The sequence below is a fragment of the Pan troglodytes genome, chromosome 2, assembly GCF_028858775.2.
Source record: "Pan troglodytes isolate AG18354 chromosome 2, NHGRI_mPanTro3-v2.0_pri, whole genome shotgun sequence".
NCBI classification, from domain to species: Eukaryota; Metazoa; Chordata; class Mammalia; order Primates; family Hominidae; genus Pan; species Pan troglodytes.
Window position 1 is genome coordinate 40,919,185 of NC_086015.1, and position 21,048 is coordinate 40,940,232.

The 21,048-nt window shown below is 42.3% G+C and overlaps 1 protein-coding gene across 1 annotated transcript in view; it reads right to left on the reverse strand.

Moving 5' to 3' along the window:
• Positions 1–21,048, reverse strand: part of TRANK1 (tetratricopeptide repeat and ankyrin repeat containing 1) — a 118,529-nt gene that overhangs the window by 81,732 nt on the left and 15,749 nt on the right. The window contains exon 2 of the mRNA XM_009445153.5: positions 124–255. Within this exon, the coding sequence (XP_009443428.3) occupies positions 124–255 (132 nt within the window). The remainder of the gene's footprint in view (positions 1–123; positions 256–21,048) is intronic.

Here is a 21,048-nt window from a genome sequence, read left to right on the forward strand (position 1 = left end):
ATAGGAAGTGAGCGATAAAGAAAACAGAAACACGGTGGAATGATAAGAAATGAAAAGAAATCATAAGGAACAGAGTCCCATGTACTGAAAAAGAAAAGATGAGGTGAAAATGCAAACACTTACCCCCACTGGTATAACTGCAGGAGAATCTGGATGGCTTCATCGTACTTTCTGATGGCCAAAGAGAAGTTCCCATTCTTAAGAACCTGGTTGCCGGATTCTTTCAGCAGCTCAGCGTAAGCTGTCAGGTCCATCCTGTGAGGAGACGGGGGAGACGCTTGCTGCCAGACCCGTGCAGGGCATGTTCACCTTCCGGTCTGCATTGCTGAAATCTGGAGAAGGAGTTCGCTCACTATGGCCCCACCCACCTTCAAAGGGCACATCTTGGCAACACCTCTCACCACCAGGAAACCAGGCAGAGTGTCTGACAAGACTATTTCTTTGTCAGTTCTTTTCTGTTCTCAAGGGTGGCCAGACCAATTCCATTTATTCAGCATTAATGATCTGGAGGAGGCTGCTTCCATGCATGAGACAACATAAACCTGGTAGGTAGTGAGTGCTATCCCTGTAACTGGCATTATTATTAATCTCATTTACCCATCATCACAGCCCACAGGAAGGCATTGTCCCCACTGTTCAGATGAGGAAACTGAGGCTCAGAGGTTCAAGTCACTTGCCTAAAAATCTGCTGATGGCATTTCCCATTTCTGACCCCAGATCTGACCAATTTCTAGTTTCTGCTCTTGACCACTGTACCACATCACGTATTGGTAAAAACTCAGCTGATAGTACTTCCACTCTCTTAGCAGATGGAACAGGGAGGGCAGGTGAAGGCCTCAGTATGCAAGTGGCTAGGACACAGAGACACAACCACTGTCTCTCCTGTCCCCCTCCTTTCTTAAAACACTATAAAATAAGCCTTGAAATATTTGTCCCTGAGACAGCCATTGCCTGCCTACTTGTCTGTGTCCCCCAAGGGTATTTGCCTCTTTCAGGTCAAACCCCTATTTTGCTAATTTTTGTAGCCATATGGCCTTGAACATAAGGGGTTCTTAAATATCTGTGGTGTAACAATTGAATGCCAGACCCAGAGAAGACGCACATTACTGATTTTCTCCAGTGTGGCCTGGGTGGTTGGAGAGAACTGCCTGGCAGCCCTGACCACATGGGGGGCCTTGGTAAGTGTGCTGAACAAAGGCAGGAGAGGAGAGCACCCAGGAAGATCTTAAGAAGCAGCTGCCAAGGAGACAGGGAAAAGGTGGGGGTCAGAGAAGAGGTCCTTTAGTATTGCTTCCTCTCAAGATGGCAGAGGGAAAGGCAAATTGGTAGGGTAGGGTAGGTCTTAAATATGTGGACAGTTTCAGGTGTTCACAGATGACATGTACCTATGGGGTCATAAAATTTCTTAGGTGTCTTGATGACCAACACAATTCTTGGATAGACAGTAATTATTAATTTTATCATTTTAAATCCAAGTAAGGGGTCAGAGGGGGAAACAGACCCAAGCACACATAAGTGGTGATTTATTTTAAACAATTTGACTTCTTGGGAATGGGGTTTTTGAACTGTACTCCACTTCTTAGGCAGAGCTTTAACAGAATGAGACACATGACTCTTAAGTCAGAATACAGAACTCTACCTATGCTTTTCATGTAGTAATCTCTAAATTATATGACTACTATTTACACAGAGATGACTAAGAAGAACATGAAAAAATGTAAAGAGCTATGTACTAGGGAATAAAGTATGCTTTTCTTTCAAATATTGTCGGCCATTTGTCCAATAAATATTCTTTAAGCTGGCCATGGTCAAACAACTGAAACAAGAAAATTATTGTAATAACTGACAAAGAGTTCATATCCCTCCGTTATAAATAGCTTTCCACTGCAAGAAAAGACCAACATTCTCACCAAAATGTATAAGGATCCTAAGAAACAATTCACAAAGAAACACCAAGTAATTGCTACTAAATATATGAAAAGTGGGTAAATAGGATCACCCTCACTAGTGCATAAGTAAATCAAAAATTGAACAACAAAATATCATTGGAAAATAATTTAAAAAATGACACGAAATGTTGGGGACACTGCTTACAGAGGAAATAGAATACATCATAAATAGGTTTAGCCTCATGGATGTTCACCACCTCGAAAACTTGGAAATACCTCTAAATGTTCCATAATATATAATGGGTTTAAATCAGTTATAGAAGATCCGTATGTTAGAACAACACACAGCTATTTTTAAAATCATGTTGTGGCTGGGCACAGTGGCTCACACCTGTAATCCCAGCACTTTGGGAGGCTGAGGCGGGCAGACCACCTGAGGTCAGGAGTTCGAGTCCAGCCTGGCCAACATGTTGAAACCCCATGTCTTCTAAAAATACAAAAATCAGACAGGTGTGGTGGCACGTACCTGTAATCCCAGCTACTCGGGAGGCTGAGGCAGGAGAATCACTTGAACCCAGGAGGGAGAGGTTGCAGTGAGCCAAGATCACACCACTACACTCCAGCCTGGGTGACAGAGTGAGACTCTATCTCCAAAAAATAAAATAAAATAAAATAAAATCATGTTGCAAAAGACCCAGTGCGCTGGCTCATGCCTGTAATCCCAGCACTTTAGGAGGCTGATCAGCTGAGGCGGGCGGATCACCTGAGGCCAGGAGTTCGAGACCAGCCTGGCCAACATGGTGAAACCCCGTCTTTACTAAAACTGCAGAAATTAGCCAGGCATAGTGGTGAGCACCTGTAATCGCAGCTTCTTGGGAGACTGAGGCAGGAGAATTGCTTGAACCCGGAAGGCAGAGGTTGCAGTGAGCCAAGATCACGCCACTGCACTCCAGCCTGGGTGACAAGCGCTAACTCCATCTGGAAAAAAAAAAATCGTGTTGTAAAAGAACATTTAATGACAGAGCAAGTTAGTAAATGAAAAATACAGGCCTATACGGTTGAAAAGGCATATTGTAAAAGAACATTTAATGACAGAGCAAGTTAGTAAATGAAAAATATAGGCCTATAAGGTTGAAAAGGCATATAATCCCAAATTGTTTTAAATACATAAAATGTATTGAAAATATGCCAAAATGTTAAAAGCCACGCCTTTGGGATTTGACAGAATTTGAATTTTCTTCCTTGATTTTCTGAATTTCCAATCACTCTACGATGTACCCTCTTACTAATCAGACCATAAATGTTATCAAACAGACTCTTTAAGGGTTTAACTGAAGAATTCAAACACAAGGCATTTCCATTGTATTTACAAATACAAAAAAAAACTCTTCATTTCAAGATTATTTTTCATAGTTCTCTAGAAACCAAGTCAGCTCTTAATGTTATGTGAGCAACAACAAATGTATTCACCCACCTATGTTTCTGCTTTTTATTGATACAATCACATCAAAGGTGAAAGAAGGAATGCCAACCATACAGAAGGCTTTTTTCTTCCTAATAGGATTCATTGAGAGTTACATTCTCATTACACGGAAGAATGCTTTATATCTCTACAGCAGAATACAGATGGCTCCGTTGTTGGGTCTTTAAAAAAAAGAAAAAACTGACCAACTGATGATTTATTTATAAGATGAAATTATTAAATAAAAGTGGTAATAATTTACCATAATGACAATATTCTTCATAGCTAATATCTGCTAAGTACCTACTATGTGCTTTACATCATTGTGTCTTTTCATTCTTATAAGAAGCCTCGGCCAGGCACAGTGGCTCACGCCTGTAATCCCAACATTTTGGGAGGCCAAAGCAGGCAGATTAGCTGAGGTCAGGAGTTCGAGACCAGCCTGGCCAACATGGTGAAACCCCTATCTCTACTAAAAATATACAAAAATTAGCCAGGCATGGTAGTGCATGCCTATAGCCCCAGCTACTCAGGAAGCTGAGGCACGAGAATCACTTAAGCCCAGGAGATGCAGGTTGTAGTGAGCTGAGATCAAGCCACTGCATTCCAGCCTGGGCAACAGAGTGAGACTCTGTCAAAAAAAAAAAAAAAAAAAAAAAAAAGTGCTATAAGGTCAGCGTGACTCTATCTCTATTTTGCACATAAGGAAAGTGAAGCAAAGACAGGTTAAGCCACTTACCACTTGCCACAGTCACACTGAAATTGGTAATGTGAGAATTCCAACCTAGGTGGCCTCACTTTAAGAGCCAAACTATACTCTGAAGGGCCAAGACAGAGGCTAAAAGATCAGCACCCAGTAAAATCACTAGGGTATCTTATATTTTGGCTGGCACTGAGCACTCTACCCTGCACTTTTAGTTTCGTTAATGGTGTAAAAGCTACAAAATACTTAAGGACTCGCACACCTGCCTGGCTGGCTTTCAGAAATTTTCACTATGTCTCTATGAGAATTCAAACTCTAGTTGTTGGAAGCTGTCACAGGCTGCTGAGCTACATATGAGGAAGAAGATGCAAGAAAAATGCAAATGCACTGAGTAGATTTTGAAACAAGCAAGTCTGAAACAGAGCAGATCCAGGTGGTTGTGGGTTTTATGACTCATTGTGTATACGTATACACATGAAGTTCTGTAACTGACGTACAGGATTACAGCAAAGACTGGCAACACAGATGGCCTATGGAGGGGTTATTACTGAAATGGGCAGAGAGGATGGCTTTCCCTTCATACATTATCTGGGTACTACTTGAATTCTTGACAACAAATTTGTTTACTTTTTTATTTTATTTTTTGGGGTTTTTTGTTTGCTTGCTTGCTTTTTTTGTTTAGGGTTGCCAAAAGAGCCCAAAAGCAGTCAATGATCCAAGATTAACTCGGGAATGCTGGCAGTAGCAGTAGATCCAAGTTGAAGCTAGAAAGAGTATGTCTCTTTTGTGTGTGTGTGTGTGTGTGTGTGTGTGTGTGTGTGTGTGTGATGGAGTCTCACTCTGTCACCCAGGCTGGAGTGCAGTGGCACAATCTTGGCTCACTGCAACCTCCATCTCTCGAGTTCAAGCCATTCTCCTGCTTCAGCTTCCTGAGTAGCTGGGATTACAGGCGTGCGCCCTGTAATCCCACCATGCCCAGCTAACTTTCTATATTTAGTAGAAATAGGGTTTCCCCATGTTGGCCAGACTGGTCTCGAACTCCTGACCTCAAGTGATCCGGCCGCCTCGTGTCCCAAAGTGCTGGGATTACAGGCTTGAGCCACCATGCCCGTCCTTTTCCTTCTATCTTTCTATCTATCTTTCTTTCTTGCCTGTTTGCTTGCTTGCTTGCTTGCTTGCTCACTTACTTTCTTGCTTGCTTTCTTTTTCTTGCTTTGTTTCTCTCCTCTCCTCTCCTCTCTTTCTCTCCTCTCCTCTCCTCTCTTTCTTTCTCTCTCTCTTAAAAGTGACTCCTCTTCCCCACAGGAAGCGTGCCACAGACAGTCAAGGATAAAAATCCAAAGTCAGAATATATCCTGGGGACTTCAATGTGTTTTGTTTTGTTTTTTTCTTTTTTTCTTGGGGAAAGGGGTACAAATGTGGGACAAGAAGAACAGGAATTTTCTTAAGAAACTCACTCAAAATATTTCATAAGGCCCCTGGAAAAGTATGAGGTGCTGCACCCAAGTCTTCCCTACCCAGGGCATTTAAATAGGACAAGACCGGAACACCTTGCCACCACCCCCCTCAGCTGTCTCACCATCCTGCCCCCGACCAAAGCCCAGTAAAGTGGCCTGCACTAAACCTAAGGCATTACCAGTGCAACTTATCCCCTTCGCCCATCAACTTTAAGTTATTCCTCATTTATTTACAGCCTCAATTACACCCAACTACATGCACACCAAAGATGGCATTTCTAAAGCCAGTTGACGAGACCAGCTCCGAACTGTTTTTGTAAAATGTATAACCTAAAAGTCATTCTCACAGCAAAAAGTAAACACCATAAATAATTATCTACCTCCCCAATATCTGGGGTCTCTTGACTGTTTTTGGGTTTGTTTTGTTTTTGTTTTTTTTTTTTTGAGACTGAGTCTCACTCTGTCGCCCAGGCTGGAGTGCGGTGGTGCAATTTTGGCTCACTGCAAACTCCATCTCCCGGGTTCAAGCTATTCTCCTGCCTCAGCCTCCTAAGTAGCTGGGATTACAGGCGCACGCCACCATGCCAGGCTAATTTTTGTATTTTTAGTAGAGACAGGGTTTTCACCATGTTGGCCAGGCTGGTCTTGAACTCCTGAGCTCAAGTGAGCGCTCAGGTGATCCCTCGGTCTTCCAAAGTGCTGGGATTACAGACATGAGCCACTGCACCCAGCTGGTGTCTTCTTTTTTTTTTTTTTTTTAAGTAAATTTTATTGAGGTACAATTTACATATGATAAAATTCACCCATTTTAAGTGTTCGATTCATTTAACAAAATTTATGATCATGCAACCACAACCACAGTCATGATACAGAACACCCCCAATCCCCCATCCCCAGCTCCTGGGAACATTTTTTTAGATTTTTTATTTATTTATTTATTTCGAGAAGGAGTTTTCACTCTTGTCACCCAGGCTGGAGTACAATGGCGCGATCTCGGCTCACTGCAACCTCTGCCTCGTGGGTTCAAGCCATTCTCTTCCCTTAGCTTCCCTAGTAGCTGCTATTACAGGTGCCCACCACCACGCCCAGCTAATTTTTGTATTTTTAGTAGAAACGGGGTTTCACCATGTTGGCCAGGCTTGTATCAAACTCCTGACTTCAGGTGATCCACCTGCCTCAGCCTCCCAAAATGCTGGGATTACAGGCGTGAGCCACCACACCAGGCCTATTTTATTTCTTTTTTGTTTTTTGTTTTTTGAGAAAGAGTCTCATCTCTGTCACCCAGGCTGGAGTGCAGTGGCCCGATCTCCACTCACTGCAAGCTCCGCCTCCCGGGTTCACGCCATTCTCCTGCCTCAGCCTCTTGAGTAGCTGGGACTACAGGCGCCGGCCACCACGCCCGGCTAATTTTTTGTATTTTTAGTAGAGATGGGGTTTCACTGTGTTAGCCAGGATGGTCTAAATCTCCTGACCTCGTGATCCACCCGCCTTGGCCTCCCAAAGTGCTGGGATTACAGGTGTGAGCCACCGCGCCAGGCCTACCTATTTTATTTCTTAAATTGACATATTGATAATGTACATATTCATAGTGATGTTTTGATGCATATAATGTATAAGTGATCAGATCAGGTATGTAGCATATCCATCATCTCAAACATTTATTATTTCTTTGTGTTGGGAATGTTCAATAACCTCCTTCTAGCTATTTGAACTATATGTTATTGTTAACTACAGTCATCCTACAGTGATAAAGAACTGTTTTTAATTTTCACACACCCAACACACATGTGCCTTCCCACTGGATCTGAACTTTCAGCACACCCTAGTCCTATTATTCATATAGCATCTACCCTATGCTGGGCACTGTGCTGGGGATCAGGAATCTGATGGTGAAAGGATGGCCACTATCCCCACCTTCCAGAAGTTTACTGTCTGTTAGGGAGATGAACATTAAGTACATCAATAATCACACAAATATTATAGTTAAAATATTTTTCTTCTTATGAAGAAAAAGTAGAGGGTATAAGAAAGGCTGTAACAGGAGATCACAGCTTAGATTGCAGGGATCAAGGCAAGTCTGTTGGAATTGACGTTTAAGACAAGATCTAAATAGTGAGCGGTTAGCCCAGTGACGAGGACAGTAGGTGTCCAGGCCACAGAAACAGCACATGCAAAAGCTCTGAGCTTCACAGTTCAAGAACTGCCAGGTGAGTAGGATGCAAAAGTGAAGCTGAAAGAGTAGGTAATTGCTGCAGTAAGTAGATGATGGATCTTGAAGGCCATCAGAGGGTCTTGGAATTCATCTAAATGCAACTGGGAAAGCAGCATTGTCTATGACAACTTTCTGTGATAATGCAAATGTTCAATTTTATACTATACAATACAGAAGGCACTAGCCACAACTGGCTACTGTACATTTGAAATATGACTAGTACAAATGAAGAACTGAATTTCAAATCTAACTTAATTTTAATTAACTTTGCAATACATAGCCACATGTGGCTAGTGGCTACCGTATTGAACAGTAAAACACTAGAGGGTTTTAGGTTGCGGATTAACAAGATCCAATTCGGCCTGGCACAGTGGCTCACATCTGTAATCCCAGCACTTTGGGAGGCCAAGGCGGGCAGATCACGAGGTCAGGAGTTCAAGACTAGCCTGGCCAACATGGTGAAACTCCGTCTCTCCTAAAAAAATACAAATTAGCTGGGCATGGTGGCACATCCCTGTAATCCCAGCTACTCAGGAGGCTGAGGCAGAATTGCTTGAACCTGGGAGGCAGAGGTTGCAGTGAGCCAAGATCGTGCCACTGCACTCCAGCCTGGGTGACAGAGCAAGACTCTGTCTCAAAAAATAAAAAAACCAAGATCCAATTGATACTTCCAGATCATCCTGGCTGAAGGCAAGATGGAGAGAAATAAGCCAATGTAAAATGGATGCAGGAAGAGCAGCCAATAAGAGTTCCTGATGAATTTCATGGGCTTGAGAGTGGAAGGCAAAAGAAATCAACTCCAAGGCTTTTAGCCAAATTTTACTTTGCATTACAGAAACAGGGGCTTTGGTTTCAAATATAAATGTATGGGGTTTTTTTGTTTTGTTTTTTGTTTTTTGTTTTTTTGAAGAGACCGGAGTCTTGCTCTGTCCCCCAGCCTGGAGTGCAGTGGTGCAATCTTGGCTCACTGCAGCTTCCACCTCCCAGCTTCAAGAGATTCTCCTGCCTCAGCCTCCCAGGTAGCTGGGATTACAGATGTACGCCACCACGCCTGGCTAATTTTTTAATTTTTAGTAGAGACAGAGTTTCACCATGTTGGCCAGGCTGGTCTCGAACTCCTGACCTCAAATGACCTGTCCACCTCAGCCTCCCAAAGCACTGGGATTACAAATGTAAGCCACCGTGCCCAGCCAAATGCATGTAATATTGGATTTTCTTTTATACAAATACATACACTCACACGCACACACGCACACAGCCTAGCTCCCTGAGGATAACTATTGCGATACCACTGCATCTAATGGGGCAAAGTATATGCTCTATAAAGCACATAAATTTGGGAAATACACAAAAGCCTCGAATAGATAAACTTAAAACTGTCAAAGATGAACCAAATAGAAATATATTCTATATTTTTTTCATGAAATGGGAAAAAAGAAATATATTCTATAGGACAATATACATTATGAGCTAAATATGGTGTCATCAACCCATTAAAGTGTTTCAGCAACAACAGCAGGGGAAGGAGGAGGCAGGAGACACAGAGAACCATTCACCCCTCTAAAAGAGAGGTCATCCCCATACCAGGACCAGGAAAGATCAAGAGGTGAACTTCTTTCTTTCTTTTTGTGTATTTATCTGTTTGTTTAAGGGAGGGCAGGAGATGTTGGAAGTTTGGTGGGAGCAGAGAAGAGAGAGGCGAGTTTAAGATTTTCTCCAAGTACCATTTCTTTCATTACCAAGTATTTAGTAAACTTGGGGCTACCTCTGTATGTATTAATCTGGAGTTGGTTTTCCCTATAGCATGCATTCTCAATGGGGCAATATTGCCCCCAAAGGAAAGAAAATGGGATATTGGGGAGTAAAAATGTTTACTCTTTTCATGCACAAAGCACAGATATACATACAATACAAAAAAAAGGATATACAGTATTATCTGTGGTATTAAAATTTCATAGGGGGTGGGAAGCTAGATTAGTTAAAAGTCTGAAAAGGTTGGGAGGAGCTATAATGAAAAAATGCTTGAGTAACACTACCCTAGAGGAAATTGAGGGATGGAGGAAAGGGTGTTAAATGTAAACAAAAGATCTACTGATGAATATATAAACAAAATGTGGCATATACATACAGTGGAGTACTATTTAGCCTTAGAAAGGAAGGAAATCCTGACACAAGATACAACATGGATGAACCTTCAGGGCATCATGCTAAGTGAAATAAGCCAGTCACCAAAAAACAAGTATTTTACAATTCTACTTATATGAGCTACTTAAAATAGTCAATTTCATAGAAACAGAAAGTAGAACTGTGGTTACCAGGTACTATAAGGAAGGAGAAATGGGAAGTTGTTGTCTAATGAATATGGAGTTTCAGTTTTGCAAATAAAAAAGTTCCAGAAATCGTTTGTACAATATGAATGTGCTTAACACTACTGAACTGTACATTTAAAAAGTGTTAAGATGGCAAACTATGTTTTGTGTTTTTTACCACAGTTAAAATTTGTTTTAAGTAAAGAGAAAATAAAGCAAAAACCCAGAAAGAAAAGAAGAAAGAAAGAAAGAAAGAAAGAAGGAAGGAAAGAAAGAAAGAAAGAAAGAAAGAAAGAAAGAAAGAAAGAAAGAAAGAAAGAAAGAGAGAAAGAAAAAGAAAGAAACGCCAACGTAAAAAAATATGTTCTGGACTTGTATTTCTACTCCAAGTCTGACAGAAACATTACTGATTTTCCTTACGCACACAATGTTACATCATGATACCCAAAAGATGGCAGGATATCAAAGTTTCCTCGGTTTTGTAGTAGTACTGATTTACATGCACATTCAGGAAAGTAAAAGCAGCCAAGATACTAATTACTTACAGAGCCATCCTAAGACCCTGGCCCCGCTGACAAGATGACAGTTAAAATATCCCCCAGCAGGCATCACAGGCAGGTGGGTTTGCAGTATTCAAAGTATAATTTATGTGCCCATAAAAAACTATATTATGCAATAAGGATATGTGGGGTTACAGTCAAATGGTCAAACAACATACAGCAACAATTACTGTGCAATATTAACAAAGACGTACAGTAGAGGTCTGTCATATCCCATTATCTTGATGGGCCCAATTTTTTTTAACATTTTTATTGAGGCAAAACATAGTATAATGTGTGTAACATGCACTACTCTTCGGTGTTCAGCTATGATTTTTATACCCATCTACCCATCTAACTCCCACCTGGGTGAATATATAGAACATTTCCAGGTCTCCAGAAGGTTCCCTCTTGTCCATTCCTAGTCTAAACCCACCTTCTTCACCACTATTCTGATCTGTAAACTATAAATGAGTTTCACCTGTTCTTGAACCCCATAATAACATAGTGGGTTCCCTCTTTCCTTAAAGATTATCCATGTGAGACTCAACTATATTGTTGTATATATCGGTAACTCCTTTCTCTTATTGCTGTGTAGTGTTTGATTTTATGAATATACCACAATTTACTTATCCATTCTGTTGATGGGCATTTGAATTGTTTCCAGTTTGAGACAACTGTGAATAAAGCTGTTATAAATGATCCTGTATGTGTCTTTCAGTGAGTTATTTGTCTGCCTTTCTTCCCAGGAGTGGATCTGCTGAGTGACAGGGAAGATGTGCTATTTACTTTTAGTAGAGACTGCCAGTTTTCCAAGTGGTTGAACCAATTTATACTCCCAAAAGCAGTGTTTTGTGTATATAAACTGCCAACATTTGTCAATTCTGCGCACTATCAGTCTTTTTAATTTTAGCCACTGTGGTATCTTATTGTGGTTTTAATTAGCATTTTCCTGATGACTAATAATGTTGTGTGCCTTTTATTGGCCATATGAGTGTCCTCTTTTGTGAAGCTCCAAATAGAACCAATCCTAGAAGAGTTGTTTGTTTTGTTTTAAATAATTAACCACTAGATGACAATATGCCAGGCCATTTTAGCTCACATTCTTGCAATATTGCTAATAGCAGAGGAAAGAATGGACTCTGACCTGCACACTGGACAGCCATCATTCTCCTATGCGGTACACAAACTATAATAAGCTCAGGAAATAAATTCTCTTAAAATGCTTTACCAATAAATGGCTAAGGATATTTCATTAGATTATAGTGACAGCATGGTGCCAGGAAATATTCTTCTAAAAAACTAAAAACAGGTTAAACTTTTATGTCAGATACTTGAAAGTTGACCCTTAGTAACAGTTAATGATATTTATAATTTAGGAAGTTCTGACACTCTACCCATTTGGCTACAGTGAACCATTCTTGGGACCTTTGAAGTGGCCACTCCTTCCTCACTGAGTCCCAGATTTGTTTCTGTTATGTGCCTCTCTTCCCCAAGCTCCTTAGACTTAAGGGAAGCTGACTCCACCCTTACTTCCTAAGGGTCTGATGAGCAAATTTATCTCCCTGACAGAAACTGGTTCAGTATTGAGTGTAGGGCACAATTCTGGCCCCTGAAACTTAAAAAGATGTTTATTGGAGGATTCCAAGACAGTGTTTTATCATCATTCTGGATAAGCTTCTAGAAGAGAATCTCTCTATTACACAGGGCACTGTTCAGTGTGGAAGTGAAGCTGTGAATCCTGACACTGAGATGTGTAAATGTGTGGCCCTACATTTCAGCTGCATTTTGCTTCCGGCGTAAGGATGAAATCAACACTCACAGGATGAAACCAACAGTGACAGAAAAGGACAGGGCCCAAGAAAATAAAGGAAAATAGTGGGGAGCCATCAATTTGGGGAGAATCCTGAGGCCTGCCCTATCTCTGGACTTCTACTTATATGAGTGCATCAGTTAGGATGACTGGCAGCAAACGAGGAGTTGGGGGGTGTGTAATTTTCTTATTGGATACAATGAGTTCTAAATTTCTCTTCAAAGAATCAGTATGTCAGCAAGTTCAGTTCTTTGTCCTCCATTTTAAAGTTTAACTTCCTCGTAGTTTCAGTAAACAACCTTTTCCACTAGTTTTAATCAGTAGTTCACATCTGTTCTCCTGGTCACCTGCTCCATCCTGACTCATCCTGGTTACCTGCTTTGACCTGAGTCACCCCCGGTCACCTGTTCTGACCTAAGTCACCTTCGGTTACTTGTTCCATAACTGTCTTTCCTGCCAAACTGTTAACCCCGCCACTCTGGCTTATACTCCTGCTCTCTTTAAAATAGCCAATTGGAATTAGCTTAGACTGTGCTGTCCAACCCTAGCCAATAGGGAAACAACACAGCAGTAGGGGCTACCTGCCACAGGAATAAGAATCCCTTCCCCTCCCCTGTCCAGGTGTGCTCTCACCATTACTCCATTCACGAGTCGCATCCTCCTATAGAAGTAAAAATTGCCTTGCTGAGAAAATTAAATTTATGTTCCAGTGCTATTTCCTTGCGGCACCAAAAATTTATTTGTAACATTCTCACAGAATCAGAAGTAAGGGAGTAAGAGTACAGCTCTTTATCTCTCTGTAACACCATCCTAAGCACACTGGCTTTGTGCCCTCATGCTTGTCCCCTCAAGATTGAAGGTTGCTGTAACTCCAGGCATCACATTAAAGACAGGAAGAAGGGGTCCCTGCAACCACTGGCTCCCTGGTACCACGTATCTCTTTAATAAAACTTTCCCAAAGCCCCCAAGTAGACTTCTCTGCATTTCACTAGTCAGAAATAGGAATCTAGAAAAACATAAGTATGTGGCTCTATAATGGTAGGTGGCCAGGGAAGAGAATGTAGGTAGGAGCTGCTGGGTTTGCCAAACAACAGGGTGAGCTAGTACATATCCTTATTGTTTAAGTTAGGCTTTCTGTTACTTGTAACTAAAAGCACAGCAGGCCAGGTACGGTGGCTCACACCTTTAATCCCAAAACTTTAGAAGGCTGGGCTGGGAGGATTGTTTGAGCTTAGGAATTCCATACCAACCTAGGCAACACAGTGAGACCCCCATCTCTACAAAATAAAAATTAAAAAATTAGCCAAACATGGTGGCATGCACCTATAGTTCCAGCTATTTGGGAAACTGAGGCTGAAGATCACTTGAGCCCTGGAGGTCAAGGCTGTGGTAAACCATGACTATGCCACTGCACTCCAGCCTGGGTGACAAAGTGAAACCCCATCTCAATAAAAATAATAATAATAATAAATAAAAAATGAAAGCAGGGCAATTAGCTCTGTGACAGTTACTATTCTATCTGGCTACTATTACTATTCTATCTGGAAGATTCTGTCCAATGTGGTAACCACACATGGCTATTTACATTTTAATTTAACTAAAATTAAATACAATTAAAGGTTCAGGGCCGGGCGCAGTGGCTCACGCCTGTAATCCCAGCACTTTGGGAGGCCGAGGTGGGTGGATCACAAGGTCAGGAGTTGGAGACCAGCCTGGCCAATGTGGTGGAACCCTGTCTGTACCAAAAAATACAAAAATTGGGCGTCTGTAATCCCAGCTACTCAGGAGGCTGAGGCAGGAGAATCACTTGAAACCAGAAGGTGGAGGTTGCAGTGAGCCGAGATCATGCCACTGCACTGTAGCCTGGGTGAAAAAGTGAAACTCCATCTCAAAAAACAAAAATACAAAAAACATAGCTGGGTGTGGTGGCACGCACCTGTAGTCCCAGCTACTCGGGAGGCTGAGGCAGGAGAATCGCTTAAACCCAGGAGGCAGAGGTTGCAGTGAGCCGAGATCACACCACTGCACTCCAGCCTGGGCGACAGAGCAAGACTCTGTCTCAAAAAATAAGAAAAAAAAAAACAATTAAAGGTTTAATTCCTCAATTCCTCAGTCACTCTAGCCACATTTCAAGTACTCCATAGTCATACGTGGCTAGTAGCTATCTTATCTGTGGAGTCCTAATTAGGAACAGGAAGTCACGCTGGCAGGGCTGAGGGAAAGCAACAACAGACATCAGATAAACTATAAGTCTGTCTTTCTTCATGGTCCAGGACACACAGTGCTCCTGTGCAAATAACTTACAATCTTCCATTGCCCAACTATCACCAGACACCTGCAAGTTAGCTCACTGCAACCTTAGTGTTTTATCGGCACTGCACGTAGCATTCTGCAGCCTAAGAACCATCCTATAAAATCCCCAGCAAGACTTTGTTTCCTGGCAGTCAGCTCCTCTTCTGCTGATTCTGACCGTTGCCCTCTTGTAACATATTTTCCTATTTTCTCTAATAAATCCACCCTTCTTCACCTACAACTGTCTTGGTAAATTTTTTTTTTTTTTTTTGAGGTGGAGTCCCGCTCCAGTTGTGCAGGCTGGATTGCAGTGATACAATCTCGGCTCACTGCAACCTCCACCTCCCGGGTTCATGCAACTCTTCTGCCTCAGCCTCCCGAGTGGCTGGGATTACAGGCGTGCGCCACCACGCCCGGCTAATTGTTGTATTTTTAGTATAGACGGGGTTTCACCATGTTGCCCAGGCTGGTCTCGATCTCCTGACCTCAGGTGATCCACCTGCCTCGGCATCCCAAAGTGCTAGGATTACAGGTGTGAGCCACCGCGCCTGGCCTTGGTAAATTCTTTTACCCCCATGCCACCAGCATAGTCACTCCTCACCCACAACATTTTGGTGGCCTGTAGGGGGAACTCTCTCTGGACGGGAACTCTCTCTCCTCACAGGAAACTCTCTCCCCTCTCTCTTTCCCTTTCTCCAGTCAGCACCCTCCGAGAATAGCCTCTAAGCATGGAGGCAACTGCCGGTCTCCGGCAGGAGCTACACTCTGGTGGGACTGAAAGGTGACTGTGTGGAAGCATCTGACGGCCACTGCCCAGATTGGGTGAGGGACCTGGGTTCACTTACTCTTTTCAGTCTTTCAGCAGCTGGCTTCTTAACCATCCTGGTGCTCTCCAGTGCTGCCTGAAGGCCAAAGGGTGAACAGGGCTGGCTGCCTCGCCTGAAGGGAAGAAGACTCTCTCTCCTATCTGGCAGCAGAAGCTCGTCCAGAGTGAATTCACACACGTTTGGGGTAACTCAGGTGCTCTCTTTCTCACTCTACATTCTCCTGTGGGGTCAGCCAGCCATCCTGTCTTGGACATTGCTAAATCAGGTGACCTCGGACAGCCTCAAAATGGTGAGGGTTCCCTTACCCACTCCCTCTCCTGGGCGGGCACCAGGTGACATCACCCTTTACCCTTTTTTCCTCGTACCTGGGCTGATCACCCAGAGTGAGTACCTGGACTGGCCGTCCAGCGTTAAGGCCCCTAGCAGCCAAGTGCTCTTTTCTAATAGGTGGAACACCCCTTTGGAAAGTGCACCCAAAGTCCCTCAGCAGACACAAGTGGAACCCTCTTTTCATCTTGGCAGGATGTCCCAAGAGAAAGTGCAATTAGTGCCCTGAAGTGGCACCGCCCCCAAGCAGCATGTTTTCCAGTCCCACCATGGGACAAACCCCATCTATCCTTCAAACTCACCTCTGGGCTACATTCTAAAGCATTAAAGCAAATTTAATTCTCAGACTCTCAAAAAAGAGAAATGTGTAATTTTCTTGTGTAACACAGCATAACCCTTATGCAAAAGAAATCATCAAATGAACCTCCTCGGTCTTTTATAACCAAGAGCAGAATAAGGAGAACAGGGCTAAAAAGAAAGACACAGAGACAAAAACCAGGCTCAACTGTTGGCTGCTTCACAAGACCCCAGCCCCCTCCTCGTTGCCCTAAGGACACTCCTCCAGATAACTGCCAGCGGTGCGAAAGGCCAGGCCACTAAAAGGCAAAGCACCTCGACTGAATAAATGAAAAAAAGCCCCACATGCTTGCCCCCTCTGCCACAAGCTCAGCCACTGGAAACAGGACTGCCCTGAGAGCCAAAGGACCCCCCGGACAGAATCCCAAACCCCAGTGGCCTTAAGCTAAAGAGGCTCTCTGCTCCTGCTAAAAACAGCTCACCTTAACTGGTAACTTGCAGAGGTGAGGAAGAATTCATCTCACACCATAAAGGTCTGGGATGCTAAGGCTCTCCCTGATGGGAGAGAAACAAGGGTGTTAGGGGTATTGGCCCCACACCATTCAGTGGCTGAAAAGGGGTAACCCAGGCACTCCCACACAAACTTTACAGGAGGCACACAAACTCTCCTGTAAAGTTTAACCTTTTCCTCTCTGTTGCTTTCTTTTTTTCTTTTCCTGTTCAATCTAGGGGTCCAGATTGAAAAGACGGTTTCCAACATCCTAACCTCTGATTTTATTGTTCTTTTTAAAACTCCAGCTGGTTACATATTATGGCCTGTTTTGTGCACATTTTAAACTAATGGGCAAACTACAATAAGAAAAAGTCAGAGCTCAAATGGTTAACCTGCACCATAGGGTTAAGTAGAATCATCTAAAGTTCTCTATCTTCCTCTTTTTTTTCTGTCTGCTTTAAATCTACTGTTACCAAGTTGCTGGTGCTGAGATAAGACTCATTATTTATGATCCAACTAGAATGTAAACATTGGAAACTCATTTAAAGTTAAAGAAAAAAAGGTAAAAGAAGTTTTGTTAAACAAACAACCTAGAATTTTTTTAACCTTCCTTAAAAGTTAGTAAGTCCAATACCTCTTTTGAATCTTTCTTTTTTTTTTTTTTTTGAGACGGAGTCTCGCTCTGTCACCCAGGCTGGAGTGCAGTGGTGCAATCTCCGCTCACTGCAGCCTCTGCCTCTCGGGTTCAAGCAATTCTCCTGCCTCAGCCTCGCGAGTAGCTGGGACTACAGGCACGCACCACCACACCCAGCTAATTTTTGTATTTTGAGACGGGGTTTCACCATGTTGGCCAGGATGGTCTTGATCTCCTGACCTCATGATCCACCCACCTCGGCCTCCCAAACTGTTGGGATTACAGACATGAGCCACTGTGCCCGGCCGTTGAATCTTATTCTTAAAGCTAACTCTTTTTATTCAGTTCTACTGCAGGCTCTCAGTAATTCTCCAACTACCTCTCTTAAGCAGCTTCAACCCTCTTAATATTGATGCTTTTATAAGGGAAGTAGTATACAATTGCTATTTGCAAGGAAACTTCCAAGATTACTGCCCAGACAAAATTTCTTTATATTTGTCCCAGTAATGACATATACCCCCACACCACAACAACAATGTGCTGAGGTACTTTGTGTTTAACTGTTTTTCTTATACTCTTTACAGCCCTTCTTCTTTCCTGTCTTCCTGAGTTTCCTGTATATTGTCATTTTCCCTAAACATGGCTCTGTTTTTATTCGTCTATCATGGCTAACTATTGTCTCAATGGCTATACGCAGGCATCCACTCTACTCAGTAACATCACAGGTTGCTAACATAACACACAGCACTAACTGCTGGATGTGCCCTCGCAAACAAGCACTTGAGGATGACATTACACTCTTAGCAGTCCCATGACCTACAGAAGAAATTGTTAAGCCCAATACTCTGGATTAGACTATACCGTTTACATGCACACCAAAAACACAGGTCTAGTAGAGAGACCTGGGCCAATCGATCCCTCATGGCAATCATCCACCGTGACAAAGCAAATAGGGAAGGCACCAGAAATGGCCTGTAAGGCTCACCTCTGCATCAGAAACTCCAAGGGGTCTGGCCCTTTCCTAGGGGCTTTAACACAAGCCCATTATAGTTACATCATTAACTATAATCAAATGTACCAGGAATGGTAGCCAAACAACGACTCTAACGAGTTCACTGTGTACCTCTGCAGGTTTTCTCTATGGTTGGGAAACAATAAAGTTAATGCCAGCAAAATTTAGAGTGATTCTTTTATGCCTGTAAATAGTTCAGCAAGTGGAACAGAATACAGAGGAACAAGGGTCGAAACTGGGCAACTTCTTAACCTCACTAATATGTCTACGTCTGTTCCTCAATTTTCCCTTATCCCATTAATATTTAAAAACTTTATTTGTCAGGCCAGGCCCCACTTCTCCTGCCTATAATAATGATTATACTAGTTTATTTGCACTTTGTATTGTTCATGAAATATCTTGTTTTGCGTCTTCTAGAATACAACTTCAAACCAAAATGTTACTGCAGCAAGGGTATCAGCCAGTAAAAGAACTACTGAATCCCCTTTGGAGCCAGCAGAACAAAATTTTAGGCTGCAAATGCTGTTCCCCTAAGGTCCCACAGCGACTCTGCCTAATTTATCTCCCAACCCAGGGACTGAGGCCCATGTAACCTCCTGACTGACTAACAATCCTAGGTAGGGCCAACTCTACGTCCCTGGTCAGCAAGAAGGTGAAGGTGAAACCTTCACTCACATGCCAAAGATTTGTCATCGCTGCTCTGTCAGGGGAGGAATGTGGAGTCCTAATTGCAGAAAAGAAGTCAGGCTGGCGGGACCAAGGGAAAGCAAAAACAGACAACAGATAAGCTGTAAGTCTGCCTTTCTTCATGGTCCAGGACACATAGCCCTCCTGCGCAAATAACTTACAATCTTCCTTCACCCAACTATCACCAGACACCTGCAAGTTAGCTCACTGCAACCTTGGTGTTTTATTGGAACTGCACGTAGCATTCTGCAGCCTAAGAACCATCCTATAAAATCCCCAGCAAGACTTTGTCTCCTGGCAGTCAGCTCCCATTTAGCTACTTGCTCTAATAAATCTGCCCTTCTTCACCTACAACTGTCTTGGGAAATTCTTTTCTCTGCACGCCACTGGCCCAGTGGTCGCTCACCCCCAACAATATTTGACAGTGCAGATCTAGAGAAAGTTTTGGAGAGTGCAGTTCCACATAGAATAATAAGCCAGATGCAACATCTCAAATATTATTTTTCTACTCAGTGGAAATTTAGCCTTCAATTCTTGTGTGTGAGAGTATGAGGGCTGCTTCCCCAAATTTTGGAGTGCCCCAGGAGTTGGGTATGTCCATGCTCCATCCTATTCCCACCTCAGAGAATCATGCTGTCTTTCTAGCCTGCACAAATCTAAGACATAAGATGAATATCTGCAGTCAGGAACTAAATTCTCGTGGAATTACTTCTGTGGCACATTTTGATATAGAATGTGGGGTCACAGGTTGTGATGAGCAAACCCAGCCCATATCTCTCCAAGCATTCCCTGATTAGTGCTCACAGTATTACAACTGGAAACTAGTTTCTTGCCCCATAGCTCCCACATAAATACATTAATTTTAAGTTTCTATTTACTTGTTCCCTTGAAAACTAGAGCAAAGGCCTGCAAAACCAAGGTACGCCCAATAAAACTGCCGTTGACCTTGCAAAGCAAAAATGAAGAAAAATTTCTGACATGATTTCATGAAGCAACGTGGTTTTTTGTTTGTGAAGGGAATGGGGAAAAAGTCTTTTTTTCTACAGATCTGATCCCTATTTGACTAGCTCTTGAGAATTTTCAGTACAGCCAACTTTAAAGTCCTGTTTCCCTTGATATTCATATTAGGACTTCACTCACCACACACTGACTCACTCTTGTCCCTTCACCAACCAGTACTTCAAAAGATGCTTTTCATTAAATTCTTCATTACACATGGAACATTTCACCATGGGAGAAAAGCAGAAGCAGGACTCCTGGGAAGTTTAATTACACTAATACTGCTTTATGACTTGATGTTTACAGGCTTAAATTAATACAGGACTAAAATAACTTGTATCTCTGTGACCTGAGGATATAGACACAGATTTTCAAAGAAAAACCAAGGTAATAAGAAGAACGTTAATTTTGAAAAGTATACATGTAATTCTCATAGGAGCATTTTTTAAAAGCTCCTTACAAAATATGAACTAATGTCCTTATATTTTCAAGACTTACATGAAGAAAAAACAAAACTTTACTTAAAAAAAAAGTATTTTTAAAATACTAACATGTTTCTGGTTTGGGCAAATTCACTATTATAAAATGTCAAGTCCTCCCATGTTAATGAATTAATGTATATTTTCAGCAAAATTTCAATTTATAAAAAATAAAATGTTTAAAGAAATTAATGAAGCAGCTATCAAGGTTATCTAAAAGAATACATAAGCCAGAATTGCAAAGATATTTTTAATAAAAAGAGAAGTATCAAGAGGGAATCTTCTTCCAGGTGAGGCTTAAAGGATAATAGTAAATCAAATAAAACAAATAAATAAAAGAGTAGAAAAGGGAATCTTCTCTAACATTTTAAAATACGTATTTATAAAACATTAATTTTTTTTTTTTTTTTTTGAGATGGAGTCTTACTCCATTGCCCAGGTTGGAGAGCAGTGGCAAGACCTTGGCTCACAGCAACCTCTGCCTCCTGGGCTCAAGCAATTCTGCCTCACCCTCCTGAGTAGCTGGGATTACAGGCACGCACTGCCACACCTGGCTGGTCTCACCATGTTGGCCAGGCTGGTTTCAAACTCCTGATCTCAAGTGATCCACCTGCCTC